The following is a 17,885-nucleotide window of genomic DNA, read 5'->3' as shown; positions in this document are numbered from 1 at the left end:
CGACACATTCATGATCGTTGGAAAGGTTCACCATCACTGGTTCAATTTGATCTGCCAGGGAAATCTCAAAACACAACTCAAAGGATGGCCAATCTTCAGAGATACTCTACATAATGAAACAATCGTCTCCAATGACACACTAATAGAAGAGTAACTACCTTTATAATGATGGTATAATTTGTTTTAGATGAAGGCTGAGATTGTTTTACCAATTCTTATATGTAACCTATGTTAAAAGAGACAAATGGGACTCAATTTTATGCATTTATTCATGTAGTTATTTCACTGAATCAAAGGCTCAAGGCTGGGTCAGCGATTTAATAGCCAAAAATACTCTAGATTTTGTGGTTAATTTCTTTATCATCTGCTTTCTTCACTTGTTCTCTTCATTTTTTTTTTTTGGACCATCCTTCCATAAAAATGCCACAACTTTGAAAAGTGCATTTCTTCAAAACTTCTCTTTTCCCCCCCCCTCCTCCTTTCCCCATAAAAACATTCCCCCCATCTTCAAGGCTTATGAGGTCACAAATTCGCAAACAAGAAACAACCAACATTTTCCCCCAAAGGTTTTATAACCATCCTGTTCAGACACACAAACAACCTTCTCCTTTTTACACAGCCAGAGAAGAACAAAAAAGATTAAACATAAACTCCCAAACCTTTTGTACAGAGAAATCAAACTAAACAGAGAAAATGTATTTTATATTAGTCCATGTTTTTATCCTCTGAATTCACTCCCTCGCAGGTTTCTGCCATTTTAATGTGGGAGGGGAGGGAGATTCACACATACCAGGTACAGGTCTGTGTCTATTGACATGAGGCTCTGTGTGTAGTAGGTAATATCAGTCAGTCCATCATACCACGCTTCTGGTCGGTCTGTTTTTTTTTATATGGATTAGGAACCAGTTGTATGTCTAGAGGCCATTTTTCCAACAAGTCACCCAGTAATGTCAATGATGGTGCGTCTGTGTGTCATTAGTTTCAATCTTTCAGAGTAGGCAAGATAAATCGTGTGTATATGTTAAGAGTCTCAGTGTGGGTAGGTCTAAGCCAGTCCGAATCCCTCTGAGCATTCCTGAATGGCCAGCAGCAGCATGTGTCTCAATTTCTCGTAGCTCTCGTAGGCTGGGAGGTCCAGCTGGTTAAAGCTATATAGGAGAGAAGGAGAGATATAGGAGAGAAGGAGAGGTTAGGAAGGAATCAACATCAACCAACAATAGATTGGATATTTTCATTCAATACATGGATGCATGGGGTGAATCTCCAGTGTCTCTCCTCACCTCAAAACATCAGGGGGAAGATAACGTAAGAGCACTTCCTTACTTCCTATTTTGAGGAGGACATGAAGCCTAGACTAAGGACTTTTTGATATTGTGTGTGCACTTGTGTTATTTACCAGGTGTAAGCTGTGTGGGTGTACATTTCTTTACCAGGTGTGAGCTGACGGTAGGCGGTCGGTGGAGCGGTCGTCGCGGTGGATCTGGAACTTCTGTATTCCGTTCATGCCCTCCAGCGCTGCGAAGCCCTGCAGAGGAACCTTGGACGTGCCCGTCACGAACTGCAGGAACTTGGCTCTGTCCGCCTGGTCGAAGGAACGCAGGGCCCGCCAGAACCACTGGATCTGAGGTGAGAAACAGTCAGGGTCACACCTACACTACACAGACCAGTAGCACATAATCAATATTAATGCATAGTATATAATACAACCAATAGACCCATCTGGTATGTGTGACATCATTGGTGCTGGGTTGTACTCACCAGGCACTAAACTACAGAAAACAGACTGCAAAAGGGAGGGACTACCTGGAACTTGTCGAATAAGATTGGGACCCGTGTCTATATGTCTCTGTATGCACTTGTATGGAGCTGGACTGATACTCTGTGTGTGAGAGAGTGTCTGTCTCTACCTGTATGGAGCTGGACTGGTACTTGTGGTACTCGGTGTGTGAGAGAGAGTGTGTCTCTACCTGTATGGAGCTGGACTGGTACTTGTGGTACTCGGTGTGTGAGAGAGAGTGTGTCTCTACCTGTATGGAGCTGGACTGGTACTTGTGGTACTCGGTGTGTGAGAGAGAGTGTGTCTCTACCTGTATGGAGCTGGACTGGTACTTGTAGTACTCGGTGTGTGAGAGAGAGTGTGTCTCTACCTGTATGGAGCTGGACTGGTACTTGTGGTACTCGGTGTGTGAGAGAGAGAGTGTGTCTCTACCTGTATGGAGCTGGACTGGTACTTGTGGTACTCGGTGTGTGAGAGAGAGAGTGTGCCTCTACCTGTATGGAGCTGGACTGGTACTTGTAGTACTCGGTGTGTGAGAGAGAGTGTGTCTCTACCTGTATGGAGCTGGACTGGTACTTGTAGTACTCGGTGTGTGAGAGAGAGTGTCTGTCTACCTGTATGGAGCTGGACTGGTACTTGTGGTACTCGGTGTGTGAGAGAGAGTGTGTCTCTACCTGTATGGAGCTGGACTGGTACTTGTGGTACTCGGTGTGTGAGAGAGAGTGTCTCTACCTGTATGGAGCTGGACTGGTACTTGTGGTACTCGGTGTGTGAGAGAGAGTGTGTCTCTACCTGTATGGAGCTGGACTGGTACTTGTGGTACTCGGTGTTGGCCTTGAGGTCGTCTATATCTATAGTGGGCAGGCCAGATATGAGCAGCTCCAGCTCCTGCTCTGTGAAGATGGAGATCAGCCTCTTGGGGATGATCTCGTAGAAACCCTCCAGATAGGCTGACAGCTGCTTACGGATGGCACCTACAGGAGGAAGAGGAGAGGGAGTGACCGTGTAGACTAACACACAAAGCTACCATTTCACACAAGTAGTACTTCACTACAAGACTTTCAGCTGTGCAACATTTGACAGCGTATGCGCCTATTTTATAAGGCTAACTAATAAATGTATAAAATATGTATATTACTAATTTGGGTGCTTGACTGGATGTTCACAAATGTACTTTTAAATGCTGGGTATCAGTAAAGCACTTTGTGACGACTGCTGATGTAAAAAAAAAGGGCTTTCTAAAGTACATTAGATTGATAAATGTGTCAGGTGTCTATGTGTTGGTGTTGTCTCGGTTCTCACCAGTCATCTTCATCTGACAGACTAGGTGGACGTACTCCTTCTTGTTCTCCTCGGTGACAATGATGTTGCCTCCGTTCGGCTTCAGGTCCCGCACCTCACACACACCAAACTCCTGGACCTGGAGGGAGAGAGGGGGGGGAGGAAGAGAGGAGAAAGAGGGAGGGAAAGAGAGAGCGAGAGAGGATGGAGAGAGTTCAGCAGAGCCGCCACAGAATTAAATAGAATCTGAGGGGTTCACTGGCGAGAGCGAAAAGATAAATATAACTATTTACCGTCATTTTTAGTCATGGCTGGCATCTGTTAGTTATTAAAAATCTGACTTGCCTATCTTGAGGCACTCAGTCGCATAATTAGCAGTTTTCTGAGTTGGGTTAAAGGGACATGTGATTTCAACCAATTACGAGTAGGCATTGCCAACTAATTGGTTGAAATCACATGATGCACACCAGATGATGCCATTGGGAAAACCTTTCAATACAAAACATAGAAACGGCCAATTTTCACATACGTTGGGTTGGGGTAGTGCCGGACATGATGAATGTGAAGTTGAACTTTTTGGAAATGTCCCTTTAGTATACGAGCGCGCACACACACACGACGTACCTCAGTGCTGAACGTCAGCTCATAGCCCAGAGTGGAGACATCATTCTCCAGCAGGTAGACAAGGCCCTGGAAGAATGGGTAGTCCTCACTCTCCATGTCTGTGTACCTGAGGAAAACATAACACCAGCAGCTAAATCAACTACTGAAATACTCCACAAAACATCTCTTGCTATGTACAAGTACATCTCAATGATCTGAACACCGTTTCCCTTAGTGGGACAAAAAAAAAAAAAGTGGTATTGAATTGAACAATAGTTCACAGATGAAGGGTTATACTGAGTACATGTCATTGTGTCTGCAGCCGAGAGGTAAGGCGCAGTACCCGTCGTCCTTGCCCAGGAACCGCTTGTAGAAGCTGCTTGTGAAGTAGTGTGCGTGTGTCCACAGCCCCCCTACCTGACACTCTTGCCCAGGATGTGCTTGTAGAAGCTGCGTGTGAAGTAGCACTCCAGCAGTCGGTTGTCGTAGACGGCCTTGGCCACCACGCGACCTACGAACTTGAAGTAGCTGAGGTGGTTTGGGTTGCAGTGGGACGAGGGGTTAATGGTGTAGGTGACCCTGTCGCCGGGCGAGGTGCGGAACAGGGCGTACATGGCGTTAAACATCTCCCTGGAGATGATCATGTACCACTCTCTCAGCAGACCTCCGGCATCCTGACCCTCCTCCCCTTCAAACACTATGTACCTGGGAGGTGGGGGAGGGGATGAAAGGAGAGAGGAGAGAGAAGGGGGGAAGGAAATGTAGGTCAGTACACTTGACTGTCATTCTGTCATGTGGAGAAACAGGCAGAGAACAGAGAGAGAAAGAGGGACATGAAAAAAAAAATGGAGAAAGCCAGAAACAGAAACCACAAGAGACAGAGGAAATAAGAGTCCCCGTTCCTTACAGTCTGTTCTTCATGTCCTCGGGGCTCTTGCGGTGCAGCTCTCTGTAAGAGTCTTCAAACACGTGGTCCCTCCTGACGTGGACAGCCATGTCCTCCTTCCTCAGACCCTCGTCCAGACGCTCCAGCTCCTGACGGAAGTATCTGGAGGGAGGGAGTCAACTTAGTAAAGAAAGAACCTACAATGTTATCATGAGAGACACACGTTCCACCTAAAGGACCAGTGTTTGACCTGGAGCGATCAGGGTTGTGTTCATTAGGGCAAGCAACCATATTAAAAAGTTTTGCAACAGAAGACAAAATTAGAGTTTTTGGATATCCTTCCCGGTTTCATTCTATTGTCTTGCAGTAGGTGCCTAATGAACACTAAAGAAGCCTTCCTTACTTTCGCTTGACGTCAAAGTCGAGGATACGGATGTAGTCGACCAGCACAGCGAAGGGTCCGTCGGCCAGGTGGGTGGTGGACTGACGCAGAATCTGGTTAAGCACAGTGCGGTGAGTCTCTGTAGAGGGAATGAAGGAGGGAGGGAGACAAAGGGAGAGAGAAAGAAAGGAAACATGTCAGTCGCATTTTAGGTCTTGAATGATCCAGGCTGAATCTCAACATTATGTTCCTTGACTCCTCACGTCCCCTCTCCTCGTCTCCAAGGGGGAAGCTAGGAAATCACTGGAGGAAAATATCAGCTTTCCTTTGACGTTTTGAGAGTCCGGGAAGGAGAGCGGATGCAAGGGAAATACATGAGTCACCCCCTGCTATACCCTCCCATCGCTGCTCTCCAGTCCCAAAACTCACCGGCAAAGCGGAGGAACTTCTGTGTGTCGGGAGGCAGGTTGGAGGAAATGTGCATGGAGGAGGGTTCCCTGGAGAAAAAGGGGTCCAGAGAAGAGGGAGTGGCGGGGGTGAGGGGCGCGGGGGACAGGGGGGGAGGCTCATCTTTGATGTGGGACAATTGGCTCTCCCTGGTGTCCCTGACAGGGGGCTTGCTCTCCCTCTCTGTGGCGTGGACCAGGAAGAAGGCCTCCACCGCCGGCTGAAGAACTGAGGGAGAGAGAGAGGGTGAGTAGACCCAAACTCGTCCAATAACACTCATTTTCATTTTAAAAGTCTTATTTTTACCATTTTGTGGCTATTAACAAAACCCTGTTCCAATGTTTCATTGCCTGAGTGTACAATCAATACCACAACTTCTTATACTTTCAGCACATTGGTTCAGGGGGAGGAACATATAGCACCCAGTAAGGTGTAGTAAAACGTAGTGCCACAGTTTGAGGTTTACTACGGTTAACACATACCCAGAACGGCGTGCTGATCATGTGACTCCTCCAGTTCCTTCAGGCACTCCCCGAGCATGTCCCACAGCTCGTCTAACAGAAGCTGCTCGCTTAGCAGGGGGAGGTCTGGGAGACGCTCCTCTGTCTCGGATTGGCCGTTGCCTTCTTCATCTGCATGAGAAGGAAATACAAAGCACACGTTAGACAAACTGAACCATGTCAAATTATACCCATACCATGGTATTTACCTTATAGTTCGATTGGCTCTGGCTGCATTCCAGGTCCTATTTTTTTAGCAGTTGTGTCGCACATCTCTGACGATGTATGGTTTATCATATGAACATGGGTCCTGAGACTTTAACATCTTTAGGTGTTATGAGATGTGATAATCTGTGCAGTGTGACTGCAACGAAGACGTCCTGGAACGCACCCACTGTGTGTTGTGGTTAATGGCTCAATGCAGCCATTTTATATCGACATTAAGTACCTTACTGTAATACATTTCCATTCAAATGGGCAAAATTAGCTTTTTAGCATAAAAACTTTCTCAAGCAAGAATTTCGCTAGGACTGTCTGGGAATGGTCTGAGCGGGAGGGGAAAACTAGCTGTTATTGGCAGAAAGGTCGAGAACTTTTTGTTGTTGGCCAATGAACCAATTTACCGCATGGTGACATCACCATAGAAAGACGAAAGCACCGCCCATGCAAACCTGCCGATCAGAAGATCCGGTGTCAACCAGCAACTATCAGGAAATAACACTGATCAAATGTTTTCACACTTTTACAGTGTTTGTTTCTTCAGCTGTTGTACAATATGATACAAAACACAAGAAAAACTATTTTGACTGCACTGAGTCTTTACGTGATTAGTGTTGCGGTAGTTTAACGGCAGTCTTACCCAGGGGTGCAAGGTCCTGCTCCAGAGGGGATGGCTGGTCTACATCCATGGGAGACTCATCCCTCTGGGCTGCCTGGGGCTCCGACACTGACCCTACCTCCGACTGGAGAAGGAATGGTAGGGGGAGGGTAGGATGACAAAAGTAGGTGCAGAGGGGGAATATTTGGGCAGATGGGAAGAGCGAAAGAGAGAGACAGAAATGTGATCAATATAAAAAGGCAGACAGTTTACTGGAAAAATGAGTGTACCATGCTGATTCATGATGACATTCTCATAAACCTGCAGACAGAGAGGGGGTGACTGGGAGGTGAGGTGACTGGGAGGGGGGCTAAAAGCATGAAGCCATGACAGCTAGCCAATACAGACCTCATCACATCATACAGTAGAGAAAGCAGGCAGCACCTCCATTCCAGAGCTGGGTTCAAACACTATTTGAAACCTTCCAAATAATTTCAGCGTCTGCTCTAGCCTGCCTGGTCATTCCAATACAGAATGCAGTGGATCATTGGCAGCACATATCTCCCATCTCAGTCTGTTTTCAGCTTTCATCATGTCAGAGGTATGGAGGTTGTCGGTGTGAGATTGCAGGCGGTACGGTAGGCTGATTTCAAATGCACCGATGGTGTCAGTAGCAGTGTGTCGGTATCCGTGTTTGGAATAAGATCAATATGGAACTGTAATCGATAGTGTGAGCATATGGTGAGTATGAATGTAAATCAGACCTTGGTTAAAACAGTATTTGCTTTCTTTTAAATACTTTAGCTACACTTGAATGAGCGTGCCTGATAGAACGGAACCAATGCTAAAAGTGCAAAAAACACCCATCTGGTACTATTTGAACCCAGGTCTAATGAATAAGCATGTAGTCAGTATGCATCATTTAGTCAATAGTGTTGATCAATAGGCATGTAGTCATGTTTGCTCAGAAGCAGCAGTAGTCGGTCAGTGCGTGCGTTGCGGCCCATCATGCTAACCGTTGCAGCGCTCGCCGTGCCGGGGGCAGGGGGGGCAGCGGCGGGGGCATGGGAGGCAGCCACGGAGGATCCGGCGACAGAGGCGGAAGGCGGGGGTGCCTGCTGGAGGCGGCGTGCCCGCTGCCCCTCTCTCACCATCTGGATGATGGCATCAGCCTCGGCTTCAAGCTGACGTACCGCCGCCTGGATACTGCTGGCAGAGCCCAGACTGGTGGAGCCTGGACACACAGGAGAGACCAGTTACATAACACTGACCCAGAGCAGAGAAAATCTAGACTAGAGAAGCTGACATTCTTGATTAAATCAGGAAAATAACAACCTTGCCAGAGAAAGCTGTCAACCAGCCACGTCTTTTGCTAGTTTTTTTTACTTGCTCCTAATTTTTGAAAATGTTCAGTTCATTTCTAAAATGAACAGACTGATGACTCAGCCATTCCTATGAATGATTTTGCCGTGTGTATGTGGGAGCGTGTGTAGTAGTGTACGGTTGTCCTACCTAGTCGTCCGGTCTGCTTGGCCTTCTTGTTGGCGCGGCGAGTGTCCTCTCGGAGTTGGATGATGACCTGCAGGACCCGCAGGAAGAACTTCTGGGTGGATGTCTTCGAGGTCAGGGAGGACATGCAGGGCAGCTGCAGCTCCCGTCCACCCAGCGTCCGCTTCTGGGCTGCCACGATCACCACGCTCTCCGAGCCGTCGAACCTGCGCCCCCGCCAGCACGCGAGGACGGGCGACAAGGCGAAGTACAGTCATTATACAGAAACGGACCAGTGGTAGAGTACTAGGCAGGCAGGCAACAAGGCAAAAGTTGTGGCTTAAATGATCAGACAGACGAATTGTCGAGTAAACGAAACGTTACAATTGCTGCCTTTGCATTTCTTAACCTTTTGAGCATCATGACCATGTAAAACTAAAGATATTCTTTCCATTTCAAGCCTTGCTTTGTGGTTTTCCTATTTCTCAACACCGTGGGGGTCTCTATTCTCCCACCTGAAAGTGTGTGTCGTATTTAACTGAACCTGAATAGGTCAAGTTGACACTAGGAGAGAACCAGTGATGACTATCCATTAATATGACACTGTAATCTCCAGAGAGCCGTGTCTTTATGAGAGCTAAATGTCAACCTAATCACAAAGCCACCTTCTAAAAAGCTGCTCCAACAGGATACTGTCATTAATACTGTGCATTTAGCCTCAAGATACTGAAATCCTCTACAAGTAATCCCTTCACAGTCTTCCTTGTCCTACTATGTAGCTACTTGAGTTAATAGACACGTAGCTTAATCTGTGTCTAGCAAACTGGGCCTAACTGAAAAGCCTACCTCTGGACTAAAATTTAAAGTGATTCTTAGTCTAGGAATTAGGACCAGGACAATACCAGTATAGCAATATTTTTTCCAGGGCAAAAATTAAAACACAAAGCAGACCAAACTCTTAGATCCTTTAAAAACCTTCTGTATGTAAAATATTGTGTGCTATAGCTTGGAAAATAAATTAATGTGAATCTGGAAGACAATGTTTGTTTCGAACTTTCAAGGCTGTTTACCTTAAGAAGTTCTGTTCCCTTTACACGATACTAACGAGTATCACGATACTGGTATTACCCCGGCCCTACTAGGAAGGGGCTTAATCTGGGTCCAGAATAACAGCTGGAACTATTTTCCTCCCCAGACACCTGTCTGTCCCTAAACCCCCTCTCTCTTCACCTGCTAGAGAGCTTTCCCCTAACCCCTAGCTATCCCAGAACTTCTCTCTTCACCTGCTAGAGAGCTTTCCCCTAACCCCTAGCTATCCCAGAACTTCTCTCTTCACCTGCTAGAGAGCCTTCCCCTAACCCCTAGCTATCCCAGAACTTCTCTCTTCACCTGCTAGAGAGCTTTCCCCTAACCCCTAGCTATCCCAGAACTTCTCTCTTCACCTGCTAGAGAGCTTTCCCCTAACCCCTAGCTATCCCAGAACTTCTCTCTTCACCTGCTAGAGAGCTTTCCCCTAACCCCTAGCTATCCCAGAACTTCTCTCTTCACCTGCTAGAGAGCCTTCCCCTAACCCCTAGCTATCCCAGAACTTCTCTCTTCACCTGCTAGAGAGCTTTCCCCTAACCCCTAGCTATCCCAGAACTTCTCTCTTCACCTGCTAGAGAGCTTTCCCCTAACCCCTAGCTATCCCAGAACTTCTCTCTTCACCTGCTAGAGAGCCTTCCCCTAACCCCTAGCTATCCCAGAACTTCTCTCTTCACCTGCTAGAGAGCTTTCCCCTAACCCCTAGCTATCCCAGAACTTCTCTCTTCACCTGCTAGAGAGCCTTCCCCTAACCCCTAGCTATCCCAGAACTTCTCTCTTCACCTGCTAGAGAGCTTTCCCCTAACCCCTAGCTATCCCAGAACTTCTCTCTTCACCTGCTAGAGAGCTTACCCCTAACCCCTGACCCCTAGCTATCCCAGAACTTCTCTCTTCACCTGCTAGAGAGCTTTCCCCTAACCCCTAGCTATCCCAGAACTTCTCTCTTCACCTGCTAGAGAGCTTTCCCCTAACCCCTGACCCCTAGCTATCCCAGAACTTCTCTCTTCACCTGCTAGAGAGCTTACCCCTAACCCCTGACCCCTAGCTATCCCAGAACTTATCTCTTCACCTGCTAGAGAGCTTAACCCTAACCCCTGACCCCTAGCTATCCCAGAACTTCTCTCTTCACCTGCTAGAGAGCTTAACCCTAACCCCTAGCTATCCCAGAACTTCTCTCTTCACCTGCTAGAGAGCTTTCCCCTAACCCCTAGCTATCCCAGAACTTCTCTCTTCACCTGCTAGAGAGCTTACCCCTGACTATCCCAGAACTTCTCTCTTCACCTGCTAGAGAGCTTACCCCTGACTATCCCAGAACTTCTTCAACTGCTAGAGAGCTTGCCCCTGACCCCTAGCTATCCGAGAATTTCTCTCTTCACCTGCTAGAGAGCTTGCCGGCCTTCAACCTGGCAGAGAGGGAGGTGTCCTCAGCCGGGGCATCAGGTGACTGGGCGTCGGCCCGGGCTCTCCTCTGCTGCTCCAGGTTGTACTCACGCAGCTCAGCCAATAATGTGCCTAGAGAGAGGGGAAGACCACCAGTGGTCACCAACCGGTCGACGACAAAGCCTTGCGTTCCAATTTATTTATTATATTCGTGCTGTTGACTGTAAGTGCACCTAATTCAGCAGCGCTGGGAAGGCAAAGTATTCCAATTTTGAACCATTTCCTCGACCCCCCTCCCCCCAAAAAAGCTCATTATTATGCTCACTCAGCTGTGCCTCACAAGTAATACAACAAATGATCTATTACCAGTGGGCTCATATACCTACAATTTTGAAATATAAATTTCAAAATGATCTGGGAATAACAACGTTGGCAGGGAAACTCAAGCATAGCCAATATGCAGTGATAATGTATTGGGCCGATAGCCCACTGCACAAACCTCCTTGCTACAGAACTGTTTTTAATTGGTTAATGCTGCATAGGCATAAAACTAATCAAATTTGTTCACACTTTTACAGTGTTAGTTTCATCAGCTGTTATACAACATGATATAAAACGGATTTTTCACTCTACTGTGCATTTAAGTAAAATCTTAAAGTGACAATGAAACAAACGCACCCATTGGTAGTGTCAGCTATCTTAGGCTTTGAATAAAAACACCTTGAACGTGTATTGTGTAGTCTACTGACGCATCTGTTTGCAGAGTGTGTATCCCAGGTGTCAAGCCCATGAGGCTAGTAGACAGCATGGTATGTGTGTGTTTGTACCAATCTGTTTGCAGAGTGTGTATCCCAGGTGTCTAGCCCCACTCAGCAGCAGACGGAGCACAGTGTCTCTGGTGGTTCCATCTCCTCTGGACAGCTGGAGCAGGATGTTGGCTGCATCCTCCAGACCCTCCTCTGAACACGAGTGACTGGTCAGCACCTGGAAAAGGGAAGGGGAAGTGTGTTATTTATTAGGTTCCAAACGGAAGAAAACTGACTGAAACCGGGAGGAACTTCCTAGGCTCTGGTCAAAAGGAGTGCACTGTAGGGGGAACACGGTGCCATTTCAGACGCAGCAATGAATTGACCTTTGGGCCCGGGCACCTGAAAGTGACTTGGTGTAAGTTTCCCTAACTGTTACACCAACACATGCATCTAGCCACACAGAGAGCGATTAGCTTCCCCAGTTAGGGAACCAGTGTTTGTTTTAGTGGTCATTCAGTACCTCGACAGAGAGCTGTAGTTGTTTCTCAGTGAGTCCAGTGGAGGCCAGCTTGGTGTCACTTTCAACACAGAGAACGGTCGCTCTATGCTTCCCTGTCGGGACAAAACACACGCATCAATATTCTCTTCCGCTATGGTGCGTTACCTTGTAGGGCGCACGTAGATAAACATTACCACACCCCTTAGTATTGCTCGATGGGTATTATTTGCTGTGTATTATGTGGAAGCAGCAGCGCTTGTAAGACTAAATTCCCATCTGGGACAATACAGTTGATGTTTTCTCATCCCACTCAAATAGAAAGTGATGTCAGTGTATTGCTTGTGAAGATGCGAGTTGTTCTCACCTGTGGCGCTGGCTCCAGTAGTGGTGGGTATAGACACTATAGCTGTAGAGGTCTGGCCTGTCCCTGAGGACGAGCCCTGCGCTGCAGCCACTACCGAGGCCCCCGACACCACCCCGACGCCTGAGACCACCCCTACAGTGGTCCCCTGAGCAGAGGCGGAGACAGAGCCTGGAGCGGCGACGGCTGCACCGGCAGTGGTCTGCGATGTCGGGTGTCCGGCAGGGACTTCAGTAGCCTTATTATCGGGCAGGGCGATGGAGATGAGGGAGAGGAGACGCAGGAGCTTCTCGGTTAGCAGGGAGGAGCGTCGTATCACTGGGTGGGACAGCATATTCATCAGCTGGCCCAGAGGAGAAGCCTCCAGGCTGAACTGAGCCCCGTCTGCCTCCCCTCCCACCCCCAGGGGAAGAGTCTTCATGGAGGCCTTGCCTTTCCTCGACACATTCATGTTGTCCAGCTTCACCAGCAGGTCCCAGAAGTCGGTAGAGATGCCAAGGGACTGGGGGGTGATGGCCACGCCACAGGCGCCCCCGCCCAGGGAGTTCTGGGCTGAGGAGGGGGTGTTGGAGGAGGTCTGGGTGGATCTAGAGCCTCCTCCTGCTGTTCCGGTGACAATAGAGGCAGCAGCACACAGACGGGAATCTAGTTCAGATGTGGAGGAGGAGAGCAGGTCCTTACAGCGCTGCTGGGTGAAGTGACTGGGGAACACCTGGAGATAGGAGAGCCACACATTACATTGACAATTCACAATTTCCCTGACATTTTCAAACAAAAGCTCTGGTCAACTGGCAGTTATCCATCAAACACACCATTCATAAATCAGCAAAGTTTTTCGACCCCCGAGATGAATGACTGACAGACGTGAGCAGTAACGTGTTCACCACCCATCCAGAGTACCAAAGTCTCCTACCTTGGCCAGTTGGATAAGAGTATCCAGTACGTGTCGACAGACCACAGGGGCGGCCTGGGGGTGGATGTGTACGGTCGACCCTCCTCCCCCTGCACAAGTCATCCCTGCCGCACCCCCCTGTACCCCTCCTCCCAGGGTTCCCCCGGGCCCTCCTGACGTCCCCCCCGCAGAGTGCCGGTCGGCATGCTTCCGTCCCGACGCCCGCTGGATCTGGAAAATGTTTGTACGGCATCCTAGCGCAGCGTCCATGGAAACGGACAGCCAAGAGAGCTGGGAGGAGCTACGAGACTCCACCCGGTTGAGAAGCTCCAGAGAGGAGGAAGAGGAGGAGGAAGAGAGGGAGGCTGAAGCGGTTGCTGCGGTCGTAGACCCTTTACTCCCTCCGTAACCTCCCTGACCGGCAGCAGTCCTCTTGCCTCTGGCGTCTTCCAGGCGGGTGGTCTCGACACAAACCTCACTCTCGCTGCTGCGCTGCAGGATGGAGAGGAGACTGCGGATGACCCAGCCACGCGTCTGGGAGTGGTAGCACAGGTTGCGGAGCACGCGGTGCAGACGGCTGGTGTTGAGTTTGGGTTCGTCTACGAAGAGGAGGACCAGGAGACAGGACAATGCCTCGTGGTCCAGGAGCAGACGACCACGCAGACGCAGCAGAGAGTCCACACTGGAACTGGACGGTCTGGGGTGAGGACAGAGGAAAGGTTAGATGGGAACTTGTCATACACTTTAAACAGACTCATCTCTTACAGACTATCCCCACACCAACCCTCGCCCTCTCACCTGCTCTGGTTGGTCCCTCCTCCCATTTGGAAGGTCCCGCCTCTCTGCACAGCAAGGCGGGTGTACTGTACCCCTCGGTTACCCCCCAGGCGGCTGGTAAACGCAGGCGACCTCAAAATGGCCGACAGGGCCGAGCTGGAACTATGGCCGAACAGCCTCTCGTGCATCAGCTGTCTCTGACGAGCCTGGTGATGTCAAATTGACAAAACATGCAATCATGTAATGACTCCATAATATCCCAGTATATTATGTAGCTGGAACAGAACTTGATAATTTTTCTAATTGTATTTTCTGAAGTTATTCTATGCAAGTTGACTTTTGTTACATGGTGCTAGTGTGTAGTAAAACGTTTGAATCTTACACTCACCTCCTGCTCCCGGCGCAGCGCGGCTGCCTCGGCGGCGATGTCCGGGGGCATGACGGCCAGCACGCTGTCCTCCATGTCTTCTAGGACGGAGCGCCGCAGCTCCGAGGGGAGGGTCTGGATGAAGGTGACGGGGTCCAGGGGAGTGTCGCCCTGCGTGGGCTGCTGGGACAGCTCTCTACGCTGCTGTTCAGCACGTTGTTGGGCCAGGACCTGGGGAGAGGAGACAGTTCTTTAACTAATGATCCCAATTTTGAAAAAACGTATTAAGGCTTTAAAGCATTCATTAAGTCTTCCTAAGGCCACAGAGGCTTCGACAGCTTGAGTATAATGGAAATGTTAGGTGTTAGAACAAGATCACTAAATCTTCCCCTCTCTACACTACTCATAAGCATGTACACTACATGGCTAAAAGTATGTGGACATCTCATTCTAAAACCATGGGCATTAATATGGAGTTGGTCCCCCCCTTTGCTGCTATAACAGCCTCCACTCTTCTGGGAAGGCTTTCCACTAATGTTGGAACATTGCTGCGGGGACTTACTTCCATTCAGCCACAATAGCATTAGTGAGGTCGGGCACTGATGTTGGGAGATAAGGCCTGGCTTGCGGTCAGCGTTCCAATTCATCCCAAAGGTGTATGTGGTTGAGGTCAGGGCTCTGTGCAGGCCAGGCAAGTTCTTCCACACCGAACTTGACAAACCATTTCTGTATGGACCTTGCTTTGTGCATGGGGGCATTGATTGTATGTTGTTTTACTCCATGTGTAACTCTGTGTTGTTGTATGTTGTCGAACTGCTTTGCTTTATCTTGGCCAGGTCGCAATTGTAAATGAGAACTTGTTCTCAACTTGCCTACCTGGTTAAATAAAGGTGAAATAAATAAATAAAAAATTGTCACGCTGAAACAGGAAAGGGCCTTCCCCTAAACGGTTGCCACAAAGTTAGAAGCACAGAATCGTCTAGAATGTCATTATATGCTGTATCATTAAGATTTCCCTTCACTGGAACTAAGAGCCCGAACCATGAAAAACAGCCGCAGACCATTATTCCTCCTCCACCAAACTTTACAGTTGGCACTATGCATTGGGGCAGGCAGTGGGTCTCCTGGCATACCCAAACCCAGATTAGTCCGTCGGACTGCCAGATGAAGCGTGATTCATCACTCCAGAGAACGTGTTTCCACTGCTCCAGAGTCCAATAGCGGGGAGCTTTACACCACTCCAGCCGTAGCTTGGCATTGCGCATGGTGATCTTAGGCTTATGTGCTCCCGACGAACAGTTCTTGTGCTGACGTTGCTTCCAGAGGCAGTTTTGAACTCGGTAGGGAGTGTTGCAACTGAGGACAGACAATCTTTACACGTTACACGCTTCAGCACTCGGCGGTCCCATTCTGTGAGCTTGTGTGGCCTACCACTTCAGAGCTGAGCCGTTGTTGCTCCTAGACGTTTCCACTTCACAATAACAGCACTTACAGTTGACCGGGACAGCTCTAGCAGGGCAGACATTAGACAAACTGACTGGTTGGATATGACGGTGCCACGTTGAAAGTCACTGAGCTCTTCAGTACAGGCCATTCTACTGCCAATGTTTGTCTATGGAGATTCCATAGCTGTGTGCTCGATTTTATACACCTGTCAGCAACGGATGTGGCTGAAATAGACGAATCCACAAATTTGAAGGGTGTCCACATACTTTTGACCATGGAGTGTATTTAAGCTCAATTTTAAGCCCCACATAGATAATTTACAAGACAAGTCATAATACATAAAAGGATGATTATAAGGGTGATGTATTTTCGTTCCTCACCTCCTCCTGTATGGCGGGTGGCAGGGCAGCCAGGAACTCAGGGCTGACCTCTGTGACCCCGGGTCCTCCTCCCAGTACGGGGACAGTGGTGGAGGGGAGGGTGGCGGTGGCAGGGGGGCGTGCTGGGGGTCGGATACCCAGCTGGTTCTGGAGCACCTCACGACGGATGTCCTCTGGAAGAGCTGCCAGGAAGGATGGGTCTACACCCTCTGGTAGACTGATGCCTGGAGAGGGGGGGGGGGAGTGAGTGTAGGGCTCTACGTTGCATGACGTAACACAAGGGTGGCCAACTCTCCCTCTGGAGATCTACGGTGTATGCCTGCTTTTGCTCTAACAATCGAGGTCCAATTAAGGTCCTGATGAGCAACAGGTGATTAGAAGAACCATGTGTTAGCATCGGGTTGGAAAAAATGTGCCTTCTCCAGGAGGAATGCCCACCACTGAGGTAGAGGGGCCAGAGAAACCAGCCAATGAGACTCTTCTTACCTGCCAGTGGGTCCTCATCCTCATTGCTGGTGGATGGGAAGGGCTCTTCCTGGATGGCCTGGGATTGGCTGTCTGCGCTGTCACTCCGGGGCATGGTCTCTCCAGGGGAGGAGACAGAAGTGGAGCTACAGAGGGGCAAAGCATGAGCGAGGGGGGCAAAGCATGAGCGAGGGAGACAGAGAGAGCTCATCTTCCCCTCAGAGTCCCTGCCTAGATCACATTAGATCTGAACAGATCACATTGGTATAAGTAATATGTTACAGTAGTAGCTCCCTCTGATAGGTATAATTTTGTTCATGTTTGATATACACCCATCCAAATCTTTTACATCTAGAGAAGTGCCTATGGGGTAGGGGCTAGGGTTTGAATTTGGAACGTATCGTTAGTATTGCCCGCCAAGACCCTCACCCTGACTCTGCGTCAGTCTGCCTGGCCGTCAGTCCACCGTCTCCACTCCCTGACAGCTCCTGTGGCAGATGGACAGCCTGGGTGGGGTTGGGGACGGGCTCTTCCTGCGTGGCAGAGGCGGGGCTACTGGTATCCATGGGAGACCCTTCCAGTAGTGACAAGCCCACCGCTGCAGGCTCAGCGGTCTCCACGATGTCTGGACTCAGGGAGGCTGGGCGGAGGGGAGAAGAACGGGGAGAGGAGAAGAATGAGTGAAAGGAGTGGGGAGGAAAATATGGGAGAAGAGGGGAGGAGAGAGAAGAAAAATTGTCAGTTAATACACTAAACAACTATGCATAGTCTGACGGGAACCACGTGGTTGCATGAACACATATGCTCCGTTGCAAAATCTACACTAGCACGACACTTTGAAGCAACGATTAGGGCTGTGGCAGTCATGACATTTTGTCAGCCGGTGATTGTCAAGCAAATAACTGCCGGTCTCACAGTAATTGACCGTTAATTAACAAACCCATTTACCAATTCCTTGCTTCCACGCATAGCCTACAAGTCACAAATGCAGACCTTTGGAACATCTACATTTTATAAAGTCTAATAAATCCATGTAATAAATCCATGATCTATTTTAGACGGGTCTAAAGAAGCATGATATGAAGAAAATGTAGTCTATTTCAGAAGAACAGAATAGCATACTCTGAGTTGTCCTTATGTTAGGTCCTGATATGGATATGCCATATGGCTGTGGGCTACACTAGTTCACTTAGCAGACAAGATTTGCTTCGAATTCTGTGGCATTATTTTATAGTATGAAGAACACAACTGAATACAATAGAAAGTATATTTTCTCCAAACGATGAGGAAGTGTGAACATTCAGC

The 17,885-nt window shown here is 48.7% G+C and overlaps 1 protein-coding gene across 20 annotated transcripts in view; it reads right to left on the bottom strand.

The window, feature by feature from the left end:
* Window positions 1-251: 251 nt before the first annotated feature.
* huwe1 (HECT, UBA and WWE domain containing E3 ubiquitin protein ligase 1) overlaps window positions 252-17,885 on the bottom strand; it is a 75,129-nt gene continuing 57,495 nt past the window's right edge. For 16 of the 20 annotated variants that reach the window (XM_029722462.1, XM_029722461.1, XM_029722478.1 and 13 more), the window contains 23 exons: window positions 17,010-17,220; window positions 16,602-16,726; window positions 16,116-16,339; window positions 14,305-14,520; window positions 13,944-14,128; window positions 13,167-13,842; window positions 12,257-12,965; window positions 11,914-12,005; window positions 11,472-11,628; window positions 10,641-10,776; window positions 8,206-8,420; window positions 7,710-7,927; window positions 6,736-6,838; window positions 5,859-6,008; window positions 5,359-5,604; window positions 4,951-5,068; window positions 4,569-4,709; window positions 4,079-4,366; window positions 3,683-3,788; window positions 3,080-3,197; window positions 2,570-2,751; window positions 1,431-1,621; window positions 252-1,148 (listed from right to left, as the gene is read on the bottom strand). In XM_029722462.1, coding sequence (XP_029578322.1) covers window positions 1,046-1,148; window positions 1,431-1,621; window positions 2,570-2,751; window positions 3,080-3,197; window positions 3,683-3,788; window positions 4,079-4,366; window positions 4,569-4,709; window positions 4,951-5,068; window positions 5,359-5,604; window positions 5,859-6,008; window positions 6,736-6,838; window positions 7,710-7,927; window positions 8,206-8,420; window positions 10,641-10,776; window positions 11,472-11,628; window positions 11,914-12,005; window positions 12,257-12,965; window positions 13,167-13,842; window positions 13,944-14,128; window positions 14,305-14,520; window positions 16,116-16,339; window positions 16,602-16,726; window positions 17,010-17,220 — 4,910 coding nt within the window. In that variant the 3' untranslated portion in view covers window positions 252-1,045. The remainder of the gene's footprint in view (window positions 1,149-1,430; window positions 1,622-2,569; window positions 2,752-3,079; window positions 3,198-3,682; window positions 3,789-4,078; window positions 4,367-4,568; window positions 4,710-4,950; window positions 5,069-5,358; window positions 5,605-5,858; window positions 6,009-6,735; window positions 6,839-7,709; window positions 7,928-8,205; window positions 8,421-10,640; window positions 10,777-11,471; window positions 11,629-11,913; window positions 12,006-12,256; window positions 12,966-13,166; window positions 13,843-13,943; window positions 14,129-14,304; window positions 14,521-16,115; window positions 16,340-16,601; window positions 16,727-17,009; window positions 17,221-17,885) is intronic. The other 4 variants (XM_029722481.1, XM_029722472.1, XM_029722468.1 and 1 more) reach the window with 4 other exon arrangements.

This window comes from Salmo trutta, chromosome 30, assembly GCF_901001165.1.
Source record: "Salmo trutta chromosome 30, fSalTru1.1, whole genome shotgun sequence".
Lineage (NCBI taxonomy): Eukaryota > Metazoa > Chordata > Actinopteri > Salmoniformes > Salmonidae > Salmo > Salmo trutta.
This window is presented reverse-complemented; position numbering and strand designations above follow the sequence as displayed.